The 24823-nt window shown below is 45.0% G+C and overlaps 1 protein-coding gene across 2 annotated transcripts in view; it reads right to left on the reverse strand.

The window, feature by feature from the left end:
• The window catches only part of LOC132780001 (fascin), an 87078-nt gene that overhangs the window by 53908 nt on the left and 8347 nt on the right, over nucleotides 1–24823 (reverse strand). For both annotated transcript variants that reach the window (XM_060783524.2, XM_060783523.2), the window contains exon 3: nucleotides 20408–20693. In XM_060783524.2, coding sequence (XP_060639507.1) covers nucleotides 20408–20693 — 286 coding nt within the window. The remainder of the gene's footprint in view (nucleotides 1–20407; nucleotides 20694–24823) is intronic.

Below are 24823 nucleotides of genomic sequence, written 5' to 3' on the forward strand. Positions count from 1 at the left end.
TGATCTTTCTTTTTTATTCTTCCATGTGAATGTGCATTCATACCTCATGTTTTATTTATAAGTACATATTCTCATTTAAAACCGTGCAACAAAAGAAATGGGAGGGTTCGGGAAGTGAATAGATAAATAGCATTTCAATGGGAAATTTTGCTTCGAGTTAAGAGTTTGGCAATGGCACAAATTACACTCGTAAGTCAAGGTATCTCTGTAGTTCTCTTTGCAAAACTTGTGCACCAAAGAGAGGAGTCCCAGCTTAGTCTTCCCTCTTTAACTCATGAGTTTTAAATTAGAGGGCTGCAGCCAGCTTAAGACAGGACCTACTTCCAGAAGATCAACTGAATGCCTAGATCAGCTCCATCTGTCACCTTCCATCCCTGGCTCAATTGTAAGACACAGTTAATCCATGTTGATGTGAGCCCCTCAATGTAAGAGATCCAGGTCAGTTGCCTTCTATTATCCACAAGCCCTGTATTTTCCAAATATTAGCCGAGTTCTGATGGTGCAATAGGTTAAACCCTTGTGCTGGCAGAACTGCTGACCAAAAGGTCGGCAGTTCGAATCCGGGGAGCTTCCAATATGGGGAGTTGGGTGAGCTCCTGCGTGTTAGCTCCAGCTACCCATGTGGGGACATGAGAGAAATATCCCATAGGATGGTAACACATCTGGGCATCTCCTGGGCAACATCCTTGCAGATGGCCAATTCTCTCACGCCAGAAAAGACTTGCAGTTTCTCGAGTCGCTTCTGACACACACAAAAAAGCAGATTTCATGATCAGACTTCAAGATCCACCCCACAAAAGCAAATTGTGAAAGCTGTTAAAGAAGAAGGTGTCTAGGGATAGGTTTCTTTTCCCTCTGTTGTTCTCTCTCTCTCTCTCCCTTCAAAAAGCTAAACATTCTGGGAATGAAACCCACACAAACCAAGTTTTCAAGCAATTTCCATCGAGCTTTGCTCCTCATTACTCATAAGATGTCCATTCCAACATGGCTAATGAAGGTCGAAAGAACCATTGTCGACACATACAAAAAAGCAGAGTTCATGATCAGACTTCAAGATCCATCAACAAAAGCAAATTGTGATAGCTGTTAAAGAACAAGGTGTCTAGGGGTAGGTTTTCTTTTCCCTCTGTTGTTCTCTCTCCCTCTCCCTCCCTTCAAGAAGCTAAACATTCTGGGAATGAAACCCACACAAGCCAAGTTTTCAAGCAATTTCCATCAACCTCTGCTCCTCATTACTCGTAAGATGTCTTCATTCCAACAAGGCTAATGAAGATCAAAAGAACCATTGTTGTTGTCGTCGTCGGACAACTGGGAGTCCAGTCTAACTACGTCAACCAAGAAATCAACATTCCCACCTAACCTTGGATCACGTCAATGTTTTGGAAGATTTCAAACCAATGAGGAAACACAACCCGCTTCTCAGCCTCTTCAAGGTATCTCATGAACTGGAAATACGGATACATTCGTAGGAAGAAGCTTGATTCCACATGTTGTGTGCCTTCAAGTTGCCAGTTAACTTATGGTGACCCCATGAATTGCTAAGGCTTTTCTGAGGCAAGAGGTGGTTTTGCCAGTTCCTCCCTCTGAAATAGAGCCCGAGGCACAAGATACTCATCGAAGCTCTCCCATCCAAGAATAAATTAGCAAAGCATTAAGAATCATAGAATCAAAGAGTTGGAAGAGACCTCATGGGCCATCCAGTCCAACCCCATTCTGCCAAGAAGCAGGACCATCGCGTTCAAAGCACCCCCAACAGATGGCCATCCAGCCTCTGTTTCAAAGCCTCCATAGAAGGAGTCTCCACCACATTTCGGGGCAGAGAGTTCCACTGCTAAACAGCTCTCACAGGCAGAAAGTCCTTCCTAATGTTAAGGTGGAAGCAATGGATCTCTCCTCCATGAAAGATGTGGCCCTTCCTTGCATTCCTATTGTTTAGTAAATAGCTTACCAAAAAACCCCCATCTATTTGCACAAGTTTAAGCAAGTGTTTGAGTTTTGGTTTCTCTCTGCTACTTGTTTGTTTTGTCGGGTTTGTGAGCTAAGAAGCAACAGCGAATGTGGGTAGCACAACAATGGTGGAATTGGGGCTTTCTTTCTCTTTGTTACCCCTCTCTAGTATGTTCAGTTGGTGATCAATTCCTCTGTTTTCATTGGAAAGGGTAGGGAAGGGTAAAGGGAGAGGCAGTGGGCAGGGTTATGCAAATTCCAAACCAAAGAAGAGATTCCAAAACACTGGGATGCCTGTGGTGGAGGAAACACATGAACTCTAGGCTGAAATTGTCCCTGTATGAAAGCCTTTGCAGTATAATAGTAAAGGGTAGGAACGGGTAAAGAGAGAGGCAGTGGGAGGAACAGGATGCTTAGAGACTTCATTGGACTTTAAGAGTAGACAGAGACTCCATTAAATTCTCTATTAGATTCTCAGAACAGAGAGATGCTATGGACTATGGACTCTAAGGAATAATGCCCTGTATTACCTACACAGAGAAGGGGCTACTACAGACCATGTGATCTGGGCTTGTTCAGGACTCAGACTCCATTTTAGAACAGCTTCAGACTTCAATGTATTATTATTATTATTTACAGTATTTGTATACCGCTTTTCTCACCCCGAAGAACTGTTTGTTTTGGACTTCACTAGGAACAGGATGCTTAGATACTTGGAGAAGCAAAGACCACCAGCATCAAAGCGATGGTCCTCCGCCATCAACTCCACTGGACCGGCCACACTGTCCGAATGCCCGGCCACCATCTCCCAAAGCAGTTGCTCTACTCCGAATTCAAGAATGGAAAAAGGAATGTTGGTGGATGGGAAAAGAGATTGAATGATGGCTTCAAAGCCAACCTCAAAAGCTGTGGCATAGACACCAAGAACTGGGATGCCCTGGCCCTTGAGCACTCTAATGGGAGGTCAGCTGTGACCGGCAGTGCTGCTGAATTTGAAGAGGCACGAATGAAGGGCGAAAGTGAAAAATGTGCCAAGAGGAAGGCATGTCAAGCCAACCCTGACCGGGACCACCTTTCGTCTTGAAACTGATGTCCTCACTGCAGGAGAACATGCAGATCAAGAAGAGGGCGCCCCAGCCACCTATGGACCCACCACCAAGACACCACGTCTGGAAGACAATCATCCTCGATCTACGAGGGATCGCCTAAGTAAGTAAGTAAGTATTCAGCAAAACCCTAAAGCAGACCTGGGCAAACTTTGGCCCTCCAGGAGTTCTGGAATTCAACTCTTTGTTGTGGGAGGGGCTACAGACCACGTGATCAGGTCTGGGCTTGTTCAGGACTCAGACTCAATTTTAGAACAGTTATGTTTCAGACTTCAACGTAGGAACTGTTTGTTTTGAACTTCAGAAGGAACAATACGCTTAGACATTTCATTGGACTTTTAAGAATAGACAGAGACTCGATTAGATTCTCAGAACAGAGAGATGCTTTGGACTATGGAGTCTAAGGAATTATGCCCTGTATCAGGGCCGTAGCCAGAAAGAATTTCAGGGAGGGTTGACAATTTTGGGGGGGGGGGGTTGAAAATTTCGGGGGGGGGGTTGAAAATTTCGGGGAGGGTTGAAAATTTCAGGGGGGGGGAGTTGAAACCTGCCTCCTAGCTCACACTGAAGCAAAGAGCACAGCAGGGGGCAGAGCAGCCTTCCATAGCCTGCAGCTCTGCCCTTTTCAACCACCTCCACCAAGTCTGGCCTCCTTAATGAGAGCATTCAACACACACACACACCCAACTTGGTTGCTTCACTACATCGGCTATTGCTGCAAGTAATGATAGTGTGAATAAATTGTCAATATTTGCTTGAGATAGTGCTTGCAGTTCTGGAGGGACTCTTAATTTTTTGCATCTCATAGACTTAGCAGCATGAGGATTTGGTTAACCAGTTAAAATTCATGAGCAAACCAGGTTTTTTTAAAAAAAATCTGAAACATTTGGGGGGGGGGTTGAACCCCTAAAACCACCCCCTCGCTACGGGCCTGCCCTGTATTACCTACACAGAGAAGGGGCTACTACAGATGATGTGATCTGGGCTTGTTCAGGACTCAGACTCCATTTAAGAACAGTTATGCTTCAGACTTCAATGTAGGAACTGTTTGTTTTGGACTTCAGTAGGAACAGGATGCTTAAAGACTTCATTGGACTTTAAGAATCGACAGAGACTCGATTAGATTCTCAGAACAGAGAGATGCTTTCGAATTGATTCTAAGGAATTATGCTCTGTATTACCTACACATCTGGGCTTGTTCAGGACTCAGACTCCATTTTAGAACAGTTATGCTTCAGACTTCAGTGGGAACAATATGCTTAGACACTTCATTGGACTTTAAGAATAGACAGAGACTCGATTAGATTCTCAGAACAGAGATATGCTTTGGACTATTGATTCTAAGGAATTATGCCCTGTATTACCTACACATCTGGGCTTGTTCGGGACTCAGACTCCATTTAAGAACAGTTATGCTTCAGACTTCAACATATGAACTGTTTGATTTGGACTTCAGTAGGAACAGGATGCTTAAAGACTTCATTGGACTTTAAGAATCGACAGAGACTCGATTAGATTCTCAGAACAGAGAGATGCTTTCGAATTGATTCTAAGGAATTATGCTCTGTATTACCTACACATCTGGGCTTGTTCAGGACTCAGACTCCATTTTAGAACAGTTATGCTTCAGACTTCAGTAGGAACAGGATGCTTAAAGACTTCATTGGACTTTAAGAATCGACAGAGACTCGATTAGATTCTCAGAACAGAGAGATGCTTTTGAATTGATTCTAAGGAATTATGCTCTGTATTACCTACACATCTGGGCTTGTTCAGGACTCAGACTCCATTTTAGAACAGTTATGCTTCAGACTTCAATGTAGGAACTGTTTGTTTTGGACTTCAGTAGGAACAGGATGCTTAAAGACTTCATTGGACTTTAAGAATAGACAGAGACTCGATTAGATTCTCAGAACAGAGAGATGCTATGGACTATTGATTCTAAGAAATTATGCCCTGTATTACCTACACATCTGGGCTTGTTCAGGACTCAGACTCCATTTTAGAACAGTTATGCTTCAGACTTCAGTGGGAACAATATGCTTAGACACTTCTTTGGACTTTAAGAATAGACAGAGACTCGATTAGATTCTCAGAACAGAGAGATGCTTTCGTATTGATTCTAAGGAATTATGCTCTGTATTACCTACACATCTGGGCTTGTTCAGGACTCAGACTCCATTTTAGAACAGTTATGCTTCAGACTTCAATGTAGGAACTGTTTGTTTTGGACTTCAGAAGGAACAATATGATTAGACGCTTCATTGGACTTTAAGAATAGACAGAGACTCGATTAGATTCTCAGAACAGAGAGATGCTTAGGACTATGGGTTATTGATTCTAAAGAATTATGCCCTGTATTACCTACACCAGTGGTTCTCTACCTGGGGTCCCCAGATGTTTTTGGCCTCCAACTCCCAGAAATCCTAATATCTGGTAAACTGGCTAAGATTTCTGGGAGTTGTAGGCCAAAAACATCTGGGGACCCCAGGTTGAGAACCACTGACCTACACAGAGAAGGGGCCACCACAGACCATGTGATCTGGGCTTGTTCAGGACTCAGACCCCATTTTAGAACAGTTATGCTTCAGACTTCAATGTAGGAACTGTTTGTTTTGAACTTCAGAAGGAACAGTATGCTTAGTGCAGTGGTTCTCAACCTGGGGTCCCCAGATGTTTTTGGCCTACAACTCCCAGAAATCCTAGCCAGTTTACCAGCTGTTAGGATTTCTGGGAGTTGGAGGCTAGAAACATCTAGGGACCCCAGGTTGAGAACTTCATTGGACTTTAAGAATACTCTATTAGATTCTCAGAACAGAGAGATGCTTTGGACTATGGACAATTGATTCTAAGGAATTATGCCCTGTATTACCTACACAGAGAAGGGGCTACTACAGACCATGTGATCTGGGCTTGTTCAGGACTCAGACTCCATTTTAGAACAGTTATGCTTCAGACTTCAACGTAGGAACTTTTTGTTTTGGACTTCAGTGGGAACAGTATGCTTAAGAATAGACAGAGACTCTTATTAGATTCTCAGAATTGTGGGAGTTGAAGTCCACAACACTTGGAGGGCCAAAGTTTGCCCAGGCCTGTATCTAACTCCAGAGTCAGCCATCTTCCCCCCAGTTTGCAACTGAACATGGCAAACAGGCTGCTTGCAAGAGGCCCGGAGCTGAGCATAGGCTCTGTTTCGCTATACAATGAACCCAACCTCCCCCCAAGCCAATGCCGGCCCCACATCTGGTTTTGCGCAGCGACAAAAGACTGAAACAGGAGCCTTTCGCTCCTTCCCCTCAACGCTAAGCTCCGCAATGGTCCTCCCCCACCTCCGCCACAATCCTCCCCTTGTTCTCCCAGGCCCGGCGCCCGCTTCCCACCCTCCCTCTTTCCAAGCAGACAAATGCTTCACATCTGCCAAAAGAGAAAAGCGCAGCACTCCAGGGATGAGGATGCTGCTGCTGCTGCGCTCAAAGAGGCGGTGGGCGGGCGGGGTGGCAGGGAAGGAAAGATGGACACACACACAGACACACTGGGCAAAAATAGTGGCTGCAAAAAAAAATGGTACCTATGGCTCATTCAGACCAAACATTGGCCACAGACCCCTCCCTCCATGACTCATTTTATGTCTTGGTGAGGTTTCAGGGAGGATGGACCATGGATGATGGGATTGGCAGTACCTTCATCCACTTCCAGGGACTACTACAAACCCCATCAGTCATGGATATGGACTAAACGTGGGACATGGACCTCTCATGACCCACTTTGCATCCTGGTGAGGTTTTGTCGAGGATGGACCGTGGATAATGGGATTTGGAGTACTGTCACCCACTTCCATCAGCCGTGGATATGGACCAAACTTGCAACATGGACCTCCCATGTTCCACTTTGCGTCCTGGTGAGGTTTCGTCAAGGATGGACCATGGATGAGGGAATTTGGAGTATCTCCACCCACTTCCAGGGACTACTACAAACCCCATCAGCCATGGATATGGACCAAACTTGCGACATGGACCTCCCATGACCCACTTTGCGTGCTGGTGAGGTTTTGTCGAGGATGGACCATGGATGATGGGATTTGCAGTACCTTCAACCAGTTCCAAGGACTACTGCAAAGTCCATCAGCCGTGGATATGGGCCAAACTTGAGACATGGACGCCCCATGACCCAGTTTGCGTCCTGGTGAGGTTTTGTCGAGGATGGACCATGGACGATGGGATTTGCAGTACCTACACCCACAACCAGAGACTACTGGAAAACCCATCAGATATGGATCTGCGCCAGTTTCTAATGGGTCCGTTCATAACATCCAAAAACAAAACAATGCTTTTTTCAAATAACCCGGGCATCGCTGGGTACCAAACCTTGCGTGTATATGTATGTGTGTGGCAGGGGTTGCACTTACATAGTGTACCTGTTCCGACTTACATACAAATTCAACTTAAGAACAACCCTTATTGTTAACTTGGAGGCTGCCTGTGCAGTGCTCCCATCCTTAGAGATCTCAGCCCATGATAGGGTTTGCATCCTCCAAAATGTCATGCACGGCAAGTTCGACCATTCTTGCCAGCCAGTCGTGCGGAGAGCCTGCATCCCGGCCCCACTTTGCATGAGCACACATTGCCTGTCGCTTGGCTGCATGCGCGCTTCCAAAGTTCACGATCCGCAAGCCGAAAAGAGTGGGGGGGGGGGAGGTTTGGCCGGCGTCTGAGTGGGCCGAAGGGCCAGCCGGGAGAGGCAAAGCCGCCTTTGTGTTACCCCAATGTAGGTCACCCTTGGCCCGGCACAGCTTAGAAACCGGCCACTCGACTCAGATTTTCAGGGAAAATCCATTTATAAAAACTGTGTCAGCGGCAGAATTCCGCAGGCTGCAGGCGCCGGAACATGCGAAGGAAATGGTGGGATTTGAGACAGGTTTCCTTTCCGCATATATATCCCCAATCGGAGGGCAGAATAAAGGAGAGGGCGAAACTCTCCCACTTGGACATAAGATCTCCACCCAAGGCAGTCTCGGGGTTCATTTACACTAGATCAGTGGTTCTCAACCTTCCTAATGCGGTGACCCCTTAATACAGTTCCTCATGTTGTGATGACCCCCAATCATAAAATTTGTGTTGTTACTAGGGCTGGTCAATTCGTTTCGTTAATTCGTAATTCGTTAAAAAATTCGTTAATTTTTGAATTACGAAACGATTACAAATCTTATTTTTAAACCTGGAAGTGTTTTTAAATATCGAAATGGCAGACGCCAAAAAATTTTGTATTTCCGTCCATTTCGGAAATACGTAAGATGGCCGCCTGGCTTGCTGGGAGCTCTCCTCTCTTGGCGCCGGCTGAGCAAGCGAGAGGGCGAGCGAGAGGGCGAGCGGCGAGCGAGAGGGCGAGGGCGAGCGAGAGGGCGAGGGCGAGCGAGAGGGCGAGCGAGAGGGCGAGCGAGAGGGCGAGCGAGAGGGCGAGGGCGAGCGAGAGGGCGAGCAGCGAGCGAGAGGGCGAGCGAGAGGGCGAGCGAGAGGGCGAGCGAGAGGGCGAGCGGCGAGCGAGAGGGCGAGCGAGAGGGCGAGCGAGAGGCGAGCGAGAGGGCGAGCGGCGAGCGAGAGGGCGAGCGAGAGGGCGAGCGAGAGGGCGAGGGCAAGCGGCGAGCGAGAGGGCGAGCAAGAGGGCGAGCGGTGAGCGAGAGGGCGAGCGGCGAGCGAGCGGCGAGCGAGAGGGCCCGCCAGAGTGAGTGCCTGCCTTCCCTCAATAATAATTTCTCCTCCCTATTCTACAAAATTAATAATTAAATTTAAAAAATATTTTAAAAATATTGAAAAAAAAAGGGCGCCATCTTTACAAAATGTTTTGTAAATATTTACGAAATTTCGTAAATACCGAACTTTTTTTTGGAAAATTTTGTAATTATTTTAAATATCGAAACAAAAAAACACCCCAATTACAAATCGATTTTAGAAACAAATTTTTGCGTTGTTACCCAGGCCTAGTTGTTACTTCATAATTGTAATCTTACTCCAATTAAGAATCATAATGTAAATATCTGATATGAAGGATGTAATTTCGTTCACTGGACCAAATTCAGCACAAATATCCAATACGCCCAAATTTGGATACCAATGGGGTGGGGAGGGATTGATTTTGTCATCTGGGAGTTGTAGATGATGGGATGTATAGTTCACCTACAATCAAAGAGCATTCTGAACTCCATCAATGATGGAATTGAACCAAACTTGGCACACAGAGCTCCCATGACCAACAGGAAATACTGGAAGGGTTTGGTGGGCATTGACCCTGAGTTTTGGAGTTGTAGTTCACCTACTTCCAGAGAGCACTGTAGACTCAATCAATGATGGATCTGGACCAAACATGGAAGGAATATTCAATATGCCCAAATGTGAACACTGGTGGAGTCTGGGGAAAATAGACCTTGACATTTGGGAGTTGTAGTTGCTGAGATGTATAGTTCACCTTCAATAAAAGAGCATTCTGAACCCCACCAATGATAGAATTGGGCCAAAATTCCCACACAGGAGCCCCATGACCAACAGAAAATACAGTGTTTTCTGATGATCTCTGGTGACCCCTCTGACACCCCCTCGTGACCCCTCCAGGGGTCCCGACCCCCAGGTTGAGAAACACTGCCCTAGATAATTAATCCAGTTGGATAGTACTATGGTTCTTTGCTATGGGATCCTGGGAGGCAACAGCACTCTTTAACCGAGAAGGAAGGAGAAGAAGGAAGGAGAAGGAGAAGAAGGAAGGAGGAGAAGAAGGAAGGAGAAGGAGAGGAAGAAGAAGAAGGAAGGAGGAGGAGGAGGAGAATGAAGGAGAAGAAGGAAGGAGAAGGAAGAAAAGAAGAAGGAAGGAAGAGGAGGAGAAGGAAGGAGAAGAAGGAAGGAGAAGGAGGAGGAGAAGGAAGGAGAAGGAGAAGAAGGAAGAAGAAGGAAGGAGAAGGAGAAGAAGAAGGAAGGAGAAGGAGGAAGGAGGAGGAGGAGGAGAAGGAAGGAGAAGGAGAAGGAGAAGAAGAAGAAGAAGGAAGGAGGAGGAGGAGAAGGAAGGAGAAGGAGAAGAAGGAAGGAGGAGGAGGAGAAGGAGAAGGAAGGAGAAGGAGAAGAAGGAAGAAGAAGAAGAAGAAGAAGGAAGGAGAAGGAGAAGAAGAAGGAAGGAGAAGGAAGGAGAAGGAGAAGAAGGAAGAAGAAGGAGGAGGAAAAGAAGGAAGGAGAAGGAGAAGAAGGAAGAAGAAGGAGGAGGAGGAGGAGGAGGAGGAGGAGGAGGAGAAGGAGAAGAAGGAAGGAGAAGGAGAAGAAAGAAGAAGGAGGAGAAGGAAGGAGAAGGAGAAGAAGGAAGGAGAAGGAGGAGGAGAAGGAGAAGAAGCTGATGAAACTATGGATCTTCTCCTCAGCTGCTGCAAGAAAATCGCACAAACGGACTACAAGCAGAGGAACAACTCTGTGGCCCAAATGATTCATTGGAACTTGTGTCACAAGGACCACCTGCCAGTAATAAAGAATCATAGAATCAAAGAGTTGGAAGAGACCTCATGGGCCATCCAGTCCAACCCCATTCTGCCAAGAAGCAGGAATATTGCATTCAAATCACCCCTGACAAATGGCCATCCAGCCTCTGCTTAAAAGCTTCCAAAGAAGGAGCCTGAACTGGTAAAAGGATCATAAACCTGCAAAGGGAGTGGAAAATGAACATGCAAAAATACTCTGGGACTTTCGAATCCAGACTGACAAAGTTTTGGAACACAATATACCAGACATCACAATTGTGGAAAAGAAAAAAGTCTGGATTATTGATGTCGCCATTCCAGGTGAGAGTCGCATTGAGGAAAAACAACAGGAGAAACTCAGCCGCTATCAAGACCTCAAAATCGAACTGCATAGGCTCTGGCATCAACCAGTACAGGTGGTCCCAGTGATGATCGGCACACTGGGTGCTGTGCCAAAAGATGTAGAAGCCACCTTTCTGCAGAATCCCAGGAACCTAGGACTGCAAGCAAACATTCAATACAAAGCAAATAAAATTGGAGCTCCTGGTACAGCCGTACCAGCACATAACCAAAGCGTGGACGACTGTGGCCAGATCAGACTTCCCAAGGTACAGGCGCAGCTGGTGCACAAGTTTTAACTGTGCAAAAGCTCCCCTGACTGCAAAAACTTGGGGTTCCAGGCTCAGCGATGAATCCAGGATCACTCCCAAGCTGCAAACCTGCGTCTTCAGGGGGAGTGAAACCCCATCCAACACAAGCTAGTTGTAGTTCACTCACAACCTTATGCAACACCGGGTACCCAAGCTAGCATTCAAGAAAATCCTTTTACAAAGGGCTTGGAGAGCTTCATCGCTGCACCTAAAGAAGAAGGAAGGACCAGAGCTTTGATGGAAAGGTTGGCTGCGCTGCTTTTGATCTCCCTTTGAGTCAGCTTTTATTCAAAATGAGCTGACTTCCCAAAATGACAGGGTTCATGAAGAGCTGCGTTTTGCCAAATGAAAAGCCAGGAGGGATGACAAAAACCACCAATTTCGTCGCTGCCCATCCCATCCAATGGCACACAAACCCTCAATTTGGATATCTTCCCAAGAAGAAAGAGTGGAATTTTGGGGGAATCTCTCTTTCCAGCACACTGGAATGAATAGACATTGCAGGGATAGGAGAGGGCAGGGCATTGATCTGGAAAAGCAAAGACACAAAATACATAAAGCAACCTGTTCTGGTAAAGCTGTACCAGGAGCTCCAATTTCGTTTGCTTTGTATTAAATGTTTGATTGCAATCCTAGGTTTCAGGGACTCTGCAGATAGGTGGCTTCTTTTGGTTGCAGTTATAGGGCAAGCCACCTGTCCATCATCATTAAGTTTTGGTCCCGCCCCTTGCTCAGGGCAATTGGGAAGGGAAGGGAGCCATTTTTAGTTAGTCTCAGCCAGGTTAGCCAATGTACAGGACGTGTGTAAACTTCCCCTGTACAAAAGCCTCAACCTTTAAGAATTCCCAGGGGAGAATAGATTTAAGAGTCTCCTAAGAATTTCCAGGGAAGCATCCCCACAGCTTTGAGAATTTCCAGGAAAACAGCCCTAAAGACCAAAGAATTCCAGCTGGAGAACATCTACTACCTTGCTGGTAGGTCCACTCGGCATTCGAGACGCAGTTTGACCCAGTAGCAGAGCCCACATCAGTAAGGGTTAGATTACAGTCCGCCTGGGAGAAGTTAAAAAGCGGATTTTCCTTTAAAGAAGAAGTTATTGAAGACAGTTGCCTGTCCTTCGTGGGCAAGATTAGGAATTCACCAGTTACCTAAAAGCTTGGAATCGTTTGCTTAATTTTACTAAAGACAAGAGAAGTTTCTGTTTGATTGTTCATTAATAAAAGACTTTGTTGTACTTCTCAAGCCATCTAAAGACTGTTTGTGGTGGAAACCTCTGAGAACTTCTCTTTGGGGGCCCTGGCTTCCCTTTGGGCAAAGGTTTCACGTCCTGTTTTAAAGACAACTATTTACAGGCCCAGCGCGCGACAGAACACAACCCATTCCCCAAAAGAGAAATGCTGCGACGAGGGCGGGCAATGTCTCGTTTGCTCTTGGAAAGAGCTGACTCAAGAGGCGAGCAAAATCCACCCGTTCAATTCTGCAAAGCCAACCTTTCCATCAAAGTTCTCCTCCTCCCTTCCTTCCTTCTCATTTTGGAACAGCTAAAAAGGCAGCAATTACGTTCCCGATTCCCACTCCGCCCCCCAAAAAGATGTGCAGAATCTCACAAAGGGGTTTTGCATTTAACGGAGAGGAAGCCAAGAAGGAGAGCAGAACACACCAGGAAACAGCTGCAGCAAAGGGATGGGAGAGGAAGGAAAAGGAGAAGGAGGAAAACAACAGAGGAGAAGAAGGAATACAACAGTGTTTCCCATCCTTCCTAATTCCGCAACCCCTTACATACAGTTCCTCATGTTGTGGTGACCCCCAACCATAACATTATTTCCATTGCTACTTCATGACTGTCATTTTGCTCCTGTTATGAATCATCATGTCAATATCTGATAAGCAGGATGTATTTTCATTCCCTGGACCAAATTTGGCACAAATACCCAATACGCCCACATTTGAATACTGCTAGGGTTGAGGGGGGGTTGATTTTTCTCATTTGGGAGTTGTAGTTGCAAGGATTTATAGTTCACCTACAATCAAAGAGCATTCAGAACTCCACCAAAGATGGAATTGAACCAGTCTTGGTACACAGAACTTCCACGACCAACAGAAAATACGGGAAGGGTTTAATGGGCAATGACCTTGAGTTTTGGAATTGTAGTTCACCTACATCCAGAGAGCACTGTGGACTCAAACAACAATAGATCTGTACTTAACTTTGGCACGAATATTCAATATGCCCAAATGTGAACACTGGTAGGGTTTGGGGAAAACAGACCTTGAGATTTGGGAGTTGTAGTTGCTGGGATTTATAGTTCACCTACAATCAAAGAGCATTCAGAACTCCACCAATGATGGAATTGAACCAAACTTGGCACACAGGACTCCCACGACCAACAGAAAATACGGGAAGGGTTTGGTGGGTATTGACCTTGAGTTTGGGAGTTGTAATTCGCCTACATTTAGAGAGCATTGTGGACTCAAACAACAATAGATCTGGACTTAACTTTGGCACAAATATTCAATATGCCCAAATGTGAACACTGGTGGGGTTTGGGGAAAAGAGACCTTGACATTTGGGAGTTGTAGTTGCTAGGATTTATAGTTCACCTGCAATCAAAGAGCATTCTGAACTCCACCAATGATGGAATTGAACCAAACTTGGCACACAGGACTCCCACGACCAACAGAAAATACGGGAAGGGTTTGGTGGGTATTGACCTTGAGTTTGGGAGTTGTAGTTCGCCTACATTTAGAGAGCACTGTGGACTCAAACAACAATAGATCTGGACTTAACTTTGGCACAAATATTCAATATGCCCAAATGTGAACACTGGTGGGGTTTGGGGAAAACAGACCTTGACATTTGGGAGTTGTAGTTGCTAGGATTTATAGTTCACCTACAATCAAAGAGCATTCTGAACTCCACCAATGATGGAACTGAACCAGACTTGGCACACAGGACTCCCATGACCAACAGAAAATACGGGAAGGGTTTGGTGGGCATTGACCTTAGGTTTGGGAGTTGTAGTTCACCTACATTTAGAGAGCACTGTGGACTCAAACAATAGATCTGGACTTAACTTTGGCACGAATATTCAATATGCCCAAATGTGATGGGGTTTGGGGAAAACAGACCTTGAGATTTGGAAGGGATTTATAGTTCACCTACAATCAAAGTGCATTCTGAACTCCACCAATGATAGAATTGGGCCAAACTTCCTTTACAGAACTACCACGACCAACAGAAAACACTGGAGGGATTTGGGAAGGATTGACAGTGATTTAGGGGAGATGTAGTTCACTTATATCTGGAGAGCACTGTGAACCCAAATGACTATGCCAAAGGGGTTCCTCAGACTATCAGAAATATGTGTTTTCTGATGGTCTTTGGCAACCCCTCTGAAACCCCCTTGTGACCCCCCCTCAGGGGTCCCAACCATAAAGTTTAGAAACACTGGAAGAAAACATGAGGGAAGGAGAAGTTGGAGGGAACCTGGAGGTGTGGATGATATGATATAGATCTGGCTTCAACTCCCACAATTCCTAACAGCCTACTGGCTGAAGAACCAAAATTTGCCATTGCCAAGAGGGTTGTACATATGGAAACCACAACTCCCATCAATCATGGAGGCTGGGGATGATAAGGGTACAAATCTCTGCTCAGTCATGAATACAGCAACAGCAAAACCCTCTGGATAAACAAATCTGGCTAAGAAAACACCATGAAGTCTGCTTTAGGTCCACCTTATGTCAAAAAATGAAAAACCTTGAAGCAACACAACAATAATAAGAGCCAAAAAAGGTATAAGTTGGAACCCTGTATACAAGGATTCAGCATCCACAGATCCCACCATCCCCAGCTTGAAAACATTCCATGTTCCACAAAAAAACTTCCTAGATCAGTAGTTCTCAACCTGGGGGTCAGGACCCCTGTGGGGGTCATGAGGGGGTGTCAGAAGGGTCACCAAAGACCATCAGAAAACATAGTATTTTCTCTTTGTCATGGGTGTTCTGCGTGGGAAGTTTGGTCCAATTCTATCATTGGTGGGGTTGAGAATGCTATTTCATTGTGGGTGAACTATGAATCCCAGCAACTACAACTCCCAAATGGCAAGGTCTATTTTCTCCAAACTCTACCAGTGTTCATATTTGGGCATATTGATTATCTGTGCCAAGTTTGATCCAGATCCATCACTGTTTGAGTCCACAGTGTTCTATGGATGTAGGTGAACTACAACTCCAAAAACTCAAGGTCAGTGTCCACCAGACATTTGGGCATATTGATTATCTGTGCCAAGTTTGATCCAGATCCATCACTGTTTGAGTCCACAGTGTTCTCTGGATGTAGGTGAACTACAACTCCAAAAACTCAAGGTCAGTGTCCACCAGACATTTGGGCATATTGATTATCTGCGCCAAGTTTGATCCAGATCCATCACTGTTTGAGTCCACAGTGTTCTCTGGATGTAGGTGAACTACGACTCCAAAAACTCAAGTTCAGTGTCCACCAGACATTTGGGCATATTGATTATCTGCGCCAAGTTTGATCCAGATCTATCACTGTTTGAGTCCACAGTGTTCTATGGATGTAGGTGAACTACAACTCCAAAAACTCAAGGTCAGTGTCCACCAGACTCTCCCAGTATTTCTCTTGGCCATGGGAATTCTGTTTGCCAAGTTTGATTCAATTCCATCATTGGTGGAGTTCAAAAGGCTCTTTGATTTTAGGTGAACTATAAATCTCAGCAACTCCAACATTCCCAAATGATAAAATCAATCCCCTCCAACCCCACCTGTATTCAAATTTGGGCGTATCGGGTATTTGTGCCAAATTTGGCCCAATGAATGAAAATGCATCTTGCATATCAGAGATTTATATTACGATTCATAACAGTAGCAAAATTAAAGAAGTAGCAATGAAAATAACATTATGGTTGGGGTCAACACAAGGTGAGAACCTGTACTAAGGGGTCGCGGCATTAGGAAGGTTGAGAACCACTGTCCTAGATGCTGCCATTTTATATAAGAGAGGTCACCTCTTATCCAGCTCTCATGTATGTTGCTATGCGGTGATATGAAACCACATTGCAAAACGACATCTCTGTGGACTTGAGCATCCACAGGTGTTGGTATGCTTTGGGGATCCTGGAACCAAACCCCAATCAGAGACCAAGCTCCCACTGTATTTTTATTCCCTCTGACTCCAGGTAGTTTACATAAGAGCGGAGTGTGTGCCTGCCTGCGCCCATCAAGCCATTCGACCACAACAGTTCCAGGTTGGAGAGAGAGAGAGAGAGAGAGAGAGAGGAAGGAAAAGATAAAGAGAGATGCCAAGGTCTGGACAATGGCTCAGCAGGGAGTCAGAGCCCAGCTGAGGAAGAAAGGAAGGAAGGAAGGCTGGTCAGAGGAGCAAAAGGCAGCTGGAGAGAATAGGATTGAGGAGGGGGAGGCATGGGCAAAGTGCAGAGGCTGCCGGGAAGGAAAGGGGAGGGAGCACCACATGGCTGAGATGTGGGTTGCTGCGGTGGAAGGACATGTTTGCACATGGCACCCACTTGGCCTCATTCATCCAAGGATGCTCTACACACAGAGCAGGATCAGAGGCGTTGAACAGAGTGCATAAGAGGCAATCGTTCATCTTGTCGAGTCATATAGCTAGTCACTATTGCTGATGTCATCTTTTCCCACTTAATTATTTGTTGACTCAGTTTAGTTTTATCTAGTTGTGGATGAGCAGTTCAGGAGAAGGTACAACATTTCGACCAGGCCATAGAACTGAGACAGCCTTGGTTTCCTTAGTGAATGATGTACGCAGGGAACTGGACCGGGGAGCGTGTTCCTGTTGGTTCTCCTGGATCTCTCAGTGGCCTTCGATACTGTAGATCACAGAATCCTTTTGGAGTGCCTCCTGGGAAAGTGACTTGGAGGTACTATCCCACAGTGGCTCTGGTCCTTTCTGGAGGTCATGTTCAGAAGATGTATTCTCCCCTATGAACCATCAAGATTATTAAGATCGTTTGGAGAGGCCCTGCTCTCGGTCCCACCGGCCTCACAAGCCCGTCTGGTGGGGACGAGGGACAGGGCCTTCTCGGTGGTGGCCCTGCGACTCTCCCACCGGAGATCAGAACCGCCCCTTCTATCCTGACTTTTAGGAAACAGGTGAAGACGTGGTTATGGAGACAGGCTTTTGATGAGTGAGACAACACCCTAAGACATGGATGGAAGATGATGTATAATTGTTTTTTAGTATGACGACTGACCACTGTAGTTTTGGATATATTTGTTGTTTTGATGTGTTATTGTAATATGAACTATGATGTTTTTACCGATTGTATGTGTTTTTATGGTTGGAAACCGGTCTGAGTCCCTCAAAAGAGGTGAGAAGGTCGGTATATAAAACTCTGAAATAAATAAATAATAAATAAAGATGTTGTTGGGGGACTCCTGCTTGACCCCACAGCCTTGTCCTGTGGGGTCTCACAGGGTTCAGTATTGTCCCCCATCTTGTTTAACATCTATAGGAAGCCATTGGGAGAGATCATCCAAAGTTTTGGAGTTTGATGTCATCTGTATGCAGATGACATCCAGTGCTACCACTCTTTTCCACCCACTGTTCAGGAGGCTGTCCTGGTCCCGAACCAGTGCTTGGCAGCTGGGACAATCCGGATGAGGACAAACAAATTGAACTCAGACAAGACAGAAGTCCTTCTGGTCAGTTGAAAGGTCAAACAGAGTATAGGGTTACATCCTGTGCTGGATGGGGTGACACTTGCCCTGAAGACACAGGTTTGCAGTTTGGGAGTCCTCCTGGATTTATTGCTGAGGCTGGAACCCCAGGTCTTGGTAGTGGCCAGGGGAGCATTCGCACAATTAAAACTTAAAACACACAGTGCAATGGCATATCTTTGTCCCCAACAGTTCAAAGACCTATATAAGTTTATCAGTCTAACAGCTGAGAAACTTAACTGCCTTGCATGAACACTCGTGGAAATTTACCAGTGGAGAAATTACACTGTTTAGCCAGTATTGCACCACCTGACATCCCCCAGGAAGTAGCATCCAACAGTGATAGGACCAAGGCAGTGACATCCCCAGCTCATCCCCTGTTTGGGTATCAGCCAGCACGTCAACAACTTAAATCAAGACATAGTTTTCTAAGATCTACAGAGACACTCGCTGGAACACCCCAGCAAGCGAGAGTCCAAAAGTGGCACTAAGGAGAACCTTCTGAAACTCTGTGCTATACACACACACATACATATAGTGCATTGACATATCTTTGTCCCTAACAGTTCAAACAGCTATCTAAGTTTATCAGTCTAACAGCTGAGAAACCTAATTGCCTTGCATGAACACTCGTGGAAATTTACCACTAAGGAGAGGGTTAAGTCAAGCAAGTTCTTAACTCTTCTCAAGAAGATCATACTTTGCAAAAGGTTGTGATCTCTCACAAGGTCATGTTCTTTCCAAAAAATTCCTGATTTCCCCAAAAGATTTCCAAAAGGTTATGGTTTTCCGAAAGGTTATAATTTTCCAAAAGGTTATGGTTTTCCGAAACATACTCTGTGTCCCTCAGATGAGAAGAGACAAACAAAAAGTGCTGAGAATTCGTCGCCATTTCCTGCACGCTGTTCCACTCTGAGCATTAATTTTTCAAGGGCTCTCCATCCATCCTGTTACCACCGGATACAATTTTCCACCCATAGGACAAACTCTTGTTTCCTTCCTGCTTCGGATTCAAACAAAGGCGTACCACCAGGAAGGGCTGATCCACTCATCAACCTCTTCCTAATTGAATAGCTTCCAAAAAAATCAAATCGTTTTGCACATTTTGGGCGGATTGAAGCACCCAAAGCATCTTTGGACACAATGCCTTTGAAACTGTCTAACTATTCAATGCACAAACCAGAAGAAAGGAAAGGAATCCAAGTGCTAAGTCCAATCATATTTAGATACAACCAAAACCCAGGTCAAGCAAAGAGTAAGGTAAACAGACCATTGCCTTCCAATGGCTCCACTCGTAGACAAAGGACCCTTCTGCACTGCCATTTAAATCCTGATTTTCTCTGCTTTGAACTGGATTATGTGGCAGTGTAGACTAGTCATGGGAAAACTTTACCCTTCCAGGTGTTTTGGACTTCAACGCCCACCATTCAGGAATGATGGGAGTTGAAGTCCAAGCATTTGGAGGGCCAAAGTTTGCCTATGCCTCGTGTAGACTCACCAGATAAGCAGATAATCTACTTTGATAATCTGGATTATATGACAGTTCAGAAGGGGACAAAGCCAGTCTCAAGTCAGAAAAACATACCCAAAAGGAGGGTTAAGCATCACAACAACAACAACAACAAACAGATGACTCCATTATCGTACACATGTATGAACCCAACCTCGGGTCAACAAATGGGTAGAAGAGAAAAGGAAAGCAGAGAGCCCACATTATCTGCTTTGAACTGGATTATATGAGTCTACACTGCCATATAATCCAGTTCAAAGCAGATAATCTGGATTTTATATGGTAGTGCAGAAGGGGCCTGTGATTCTTTTATGATGTCTAATCCCAGCTTGTGCCAACCTCTGCCCCTTCTACACTGCCTTATAATCCAGATTATCAAAGCAGATAATCCAGGTTAATATTAATTAAGACTTGACTTTTCCTGCTAGCTCAGGCAAAGGCAAACTTCGGCCCTCCAGGTGTTGTGGACTTCAACTCCCACAATTCCTAACAGGGTCTATTTCGATGTATTGTCGAAGGCTTTCATGGCCGGAATCACTGGGTTGTTGTGGGTTTTTCTGGGCTATATGGCCATGTTCTAGAGGCAATTTTTCTCCTGACGTTTCGCCTGCATCTATGGCAAGCATCCTCAGAGGTAGTGATCCTCACAACCTCTGAGGATGCTTGCCATAGATGCAGGCGAAACGTCAGGAGAAAAATTGCCTCCAGAACATGGCCATATAGCCCGGAAAAACCTACAACAACCCAGGGTCTATTTCATTACCTTCACAGAGGCATAGTCTTTGGGATTAAGGAATTCCAGACAGTCTGCCTCTTAGCATCTCTCTGGGGAAAATACCGGTTGTTAGGAATTGTGAGAGTTGAAGTTCAAAATACCTGGAGGGCCAAAGTTTGCCCACGCCTGTGCAAGCTGCTTTGAGTGGGCCACATTGGAGGAAAGACGTCATACAAATGCAATGGGAAAAAGACAGAAAGGAGCAGCTCGTACCTTGCCGGGTGGAGACGTTCCTCTCGTTGCCGGCACGGAGGACGACCTGCGGGCAGCTCTGCTCCAAGACGAAGAGCTCGTCCTTTCCCACTTTGGTGCTCTTGCCAGCCTTGAGGGTGCCGCTGGGCCCGGAGGGGGAGAGGTACTTGCCCTCGCAGTCCCGGAAGGCCACCTTGCCAGAGCGGAACTCCAATGTGTAGCCCGTGCCCGGTTCCGGCCGCGCCACTAGCTTGCCATCATGGCGGAGGAAGCGGTAGTCAGCCGTCTGGATGCTGTAGCGTTGGTCCTGGAAAAATGGGTGAAGAATTCACCGTCAGCCACTAATAAAAGCAATGCAATTATAGGCCGCATCAACAGTAGTGTCTAGAGACTTCATCCCACTGAACGTGTCAAGGGTTCGGAAGAGTAGATTTACCATACAGTTTAAGCATGCTCCGGACCAGCGTACCTATCCGAATGTATCTCCTTCTACATTCCACCTAGCTTAAGATCTTCTGCTCCCGGCCCTGTCTCTATCACAACTGCACTTGGACAAGGGGCAGGGCCTTCTCGGTGGTGGCCCCCCACCAGTGGAATTAACTCCCCAGAGAAATTAGGCTGTCTTCATCCCTCCTCACCTTTAGAAAAAAAGTTAAAAACATGGATGCAGGACCAGGCCTTTGGGTAACTATACGGACTATGACAATGACTATGACGACAGCTGCTATGGGAATGGACTATGGACAAGCTTGATGAGTCTCCGACTACAGCAGTGGTTCTCAACCTTGCTAATGCCGTGACCCCTTAATGCAGTTCCATATGTTGTGGTGACCCCCAACCATAACATTGTTTTCGTTGCTACTTGATACCTGTCATTTTACTACTGTTATAAATCGTAATGTAAATATCCGATATGCATTCACTGGACTAAATTGAGCACAAATACCCAATATGCCCAAATGTGAATGCTAGTGGGGTTGGGATTTATAGTTCAAAGAGCATTCTAAACTCCACCAGTGATGGATTTAAACCGAACTTGGCACACAGAACTCCCATGACTATTAGAAAACACTGGAGGTTTGTTGGGCATTGACCTTGAGTTTGGGAGTTGTAGTTCACCTATATCCAGAGGAGTGCTCTGGATTCATGCAATGATGGATCTGGACCAAACTTGGCACGAATACTCAATATGCCCAAATGTGAACACTGGTGGAGTCTGGGGAAAATAGACCTTGACATTTGGGAGTTGTAGTTGTTGGGATTTATAGTTCACCTATAATCAAAGAGCATTCTGAACTCAACCAACAATAGAATTGGATCAAACTTCCCACACAGAATCCCAATGACCAACAAAAAATACTGTGTTTTCTGATGGTCTTTGGCGACCCCTTTGACACCCCCTCACAACTCCCTCAGGGGTCCCGACCCCCAGGTTGAGAAACACTGGACTACAGAATTCGGCGAGATAACGGCCACCAGATTGGTATATTTGACTAGATTTTAATTGTATTGACTTAATCTTTTTAACTATATATAATTATTGTTTCTGTTCTGTATTTTGTTATGTATACATGGAGGCATTGAATTGTTGCCGGCTGGAAGCTGCCCTGAGTCCCCCCCAAGGGGGTTGAGAAGGGCGGGGTAAAAATACTCAAAATAAATAAATGTTTATAAAATTTTTGAAAATTCACCAAAAATCCTAGGATAAGTGAAACAATCTGAAATTTGGTGGGCTAACAGTGGTAAATGTGGACAATTTCAACAGAAAGGAAGAAACCATGAAAATGAACAAAATCTGGCTACCAATATTAAAAAACTCAAAAATTACAACAGCAAAACAACAGAGAGTAAACAATCAGGCACATCAAATCACTCTCAACAAAAGATTCCCCCCAGGCACTTCCAAGCCATTAAATACTAATCAAGGTGGTCAGTTGAAACATTCACACCTAGCTCCAACAGACAAAAGTCCTTTGCCCCACCCGGGTCATTCCACAGATATATAAACCCATTTTCCTACTTCCAACAGACCTCACTACCTCTGAGGATGCTTGCCATAGATGCAGGCGAAACGTCAGGAGAAAATGCCTCTAGAACATGGCCATATAGCCCAGAAAAACCTACAACAACCCAGTGGTAAATGTGTTTTATCATTGTAGCAAGTAGGCTTGGTTGATCAAAAAAAAAATACTTCAAAACTTGTTTATGAATACCTGGTGGTTCGATTATAAAGTCACTTCTGAATTATTTGAAAAAAAATATTAAAAACTTTCCGAAACTTCTGAATTGATTTGTTAATGCGGACACGCATGCGCAGTAGAGAGAAAAAACAGCACTGTGAAGTGTTTGGAAGAGTAGGTTTACCATACAGCTTAGGCATTCTCATATTGTTTATAAAAACTTTGAAAATTCACCAAAAATCCTAGAATAAGTGAAACATTCTGAAATTTGGTGGGCTAACAGTGGTAAATGTGTTCTATCATTGTAGCAAGTAGGCTTGGTTGATCCAAAAAAATGGTTCAAAACTCGTTTTGGATGTAGGGGGTGCTGGTGGTTCAATTCTAAAGTCACTTTCGAATTTTTCCAAAAAAAATTTTGAAACTTTCCGAAACTTCCAAATCGATTCGTTAATGCGAACGCGCATTCGCAGTAGGAAAAAAAATCACTGGGGAAACTTCTGGGGATTCTCCCTCCCTCATTTTCAGACCAATCCTGATGAAATTTGCTACAGTGGTAGAACACATGGACCACTGTTAGCTCACCAAATTTCATAACCTTTGACTTATCCATGGATTTTTGGCAAATTTTCAAATTTCTTAAAATAAAAAAAAAACATTTTTAATAATAAAGAAAATCTATTCCGGGGTTGAAAGTGTTATTTCCTATTTCATTGGGTGGTGTTTACTTTTAAAGTAGTTATTCTACTCCAGAAACTTTGTTTGTGTGGTACAAACTGTGTTAAACAGAAATCATAGCACAGACCCCCATCAAAGGACATCTGGACTGACCCCCTTCTTCTGGGCAGAAAGGCACCATCCAAACTCTCCTCACATCAGTTTGCTTCCTCTACTAAGTTGGAGGGGACCCTCAAGACACATCCATCCATTTATTCCTTTTTGCAGATGCAATTAATCATTTTATTTTATCATTACTTACTGGCTGTAAAGGGCTGGCTGGCTGTGGCTGGCTATCCCAGTGACTTGTTCACGGCAATCAGGCCAAAGTAAAAGGATTGATTTTTAAGCAGTTTATGTTCTCTTGGCTTTGCAAAAGTTACTTATTGCTTTGCTGGCTTCTTTAGACCTCTTTGTAGATTCAATCGCTTTATTTTATATTTAGGCAAAGACTGCTACAGGCAGCTATTTTGGGTCCTTCAGCCATTTTGGCTAATGATCAGGCAAGCATTGTGGGAAATGTAGTTTTAACAGCAGGGTATTTTGCAATCCTACCATTGGGGGCCGGGCCTTTACAAACTACAACAATGGCTGTGCTTAGCCATGCCCACCTCATCCTTCCCTTTCATCGCTGGAGAGAGAAAGCATGAGATTTTAAAACTGTTTAGGCTTTACCAAAGTTGCTTAATAGTTGTGAAAATTAAAATAACCTTGGGAGACATCCGAACGTTATATAATATTTCCGGGGGAAAAAGGTAAGTGGTTCAAATTCGGATTCCCCCTCCCACCTTTCCTGCATAGTTCAAAAATGCATCGGAAGCCCAAATTCGTAAGCTTTTTCCGACTTTCAGGCTCTTCCGAATGAACCTATCCAACCCTAGTAGATCTCTTGGAGCATGTACAGGCCAACTTTGACCTATCACATGTTTCGGACTTCAACTCCCACAATTCTATTTGCTTTGCTGTCTTCTTCAGACCTCTTTGTAGATTTAATCAGTTTATTTTATATTTAGATGAAGACTCCTACAGACAGCTATTTTGGGTCCTTCAGCCGTTTTGGCTAATGAGCAGGCGAATTGTGTGAGTTGAAGTCCAAAACACCGGAGGACCAAAGCTAGCCCGTTCCTGCCTAAGATGCATTCCAACCTGCCATTCGAAGACTCCTACAGACAGCTATTTTGGGTCTTTCAGACATTTTGGATAATGAGCAAGTGAATTGTGGGAGTTGAAGTCCAAAACACCCAGAGGGCCAAAGCTGGCCCATTCCTGCCTAAGATGCATTCCAACCTGCCATTCGAAGACTCCTACAGACAGCTATTTTGGGTCCTTCAGACATTTTGGATAATGAGCAGGCGAATTGTGTGAGTTGAAGTCCAAAACACCCAGAGGGCCAAAGCTTGCCCGTTCCTGCCTAAGATGCATTCCAACCTGCCATTCGAAGACTCCTACAGACAGCTATTTTGGGTCCTTCAGCCGTTTTGGATAATGAGCAGGCGAATTGTGGGAGTTGAAGTCCAAAACACCAAGAGTGCCAAAGCTGGCC

This window comes from Anolis sagrei, chromosome X, assembly GCF_037176765.1.
Source record: "Anolis sagrei isolate rAnoSag1 chromosome X, rAnoSag1.mat, whole genome shotgun sequence".
Lineage (NCBI taxonomy): Eukaryota > Metazoa > Chordata > Lepidosauria > Squamata > Dactyloidae > Anolis > Anolis sagrei.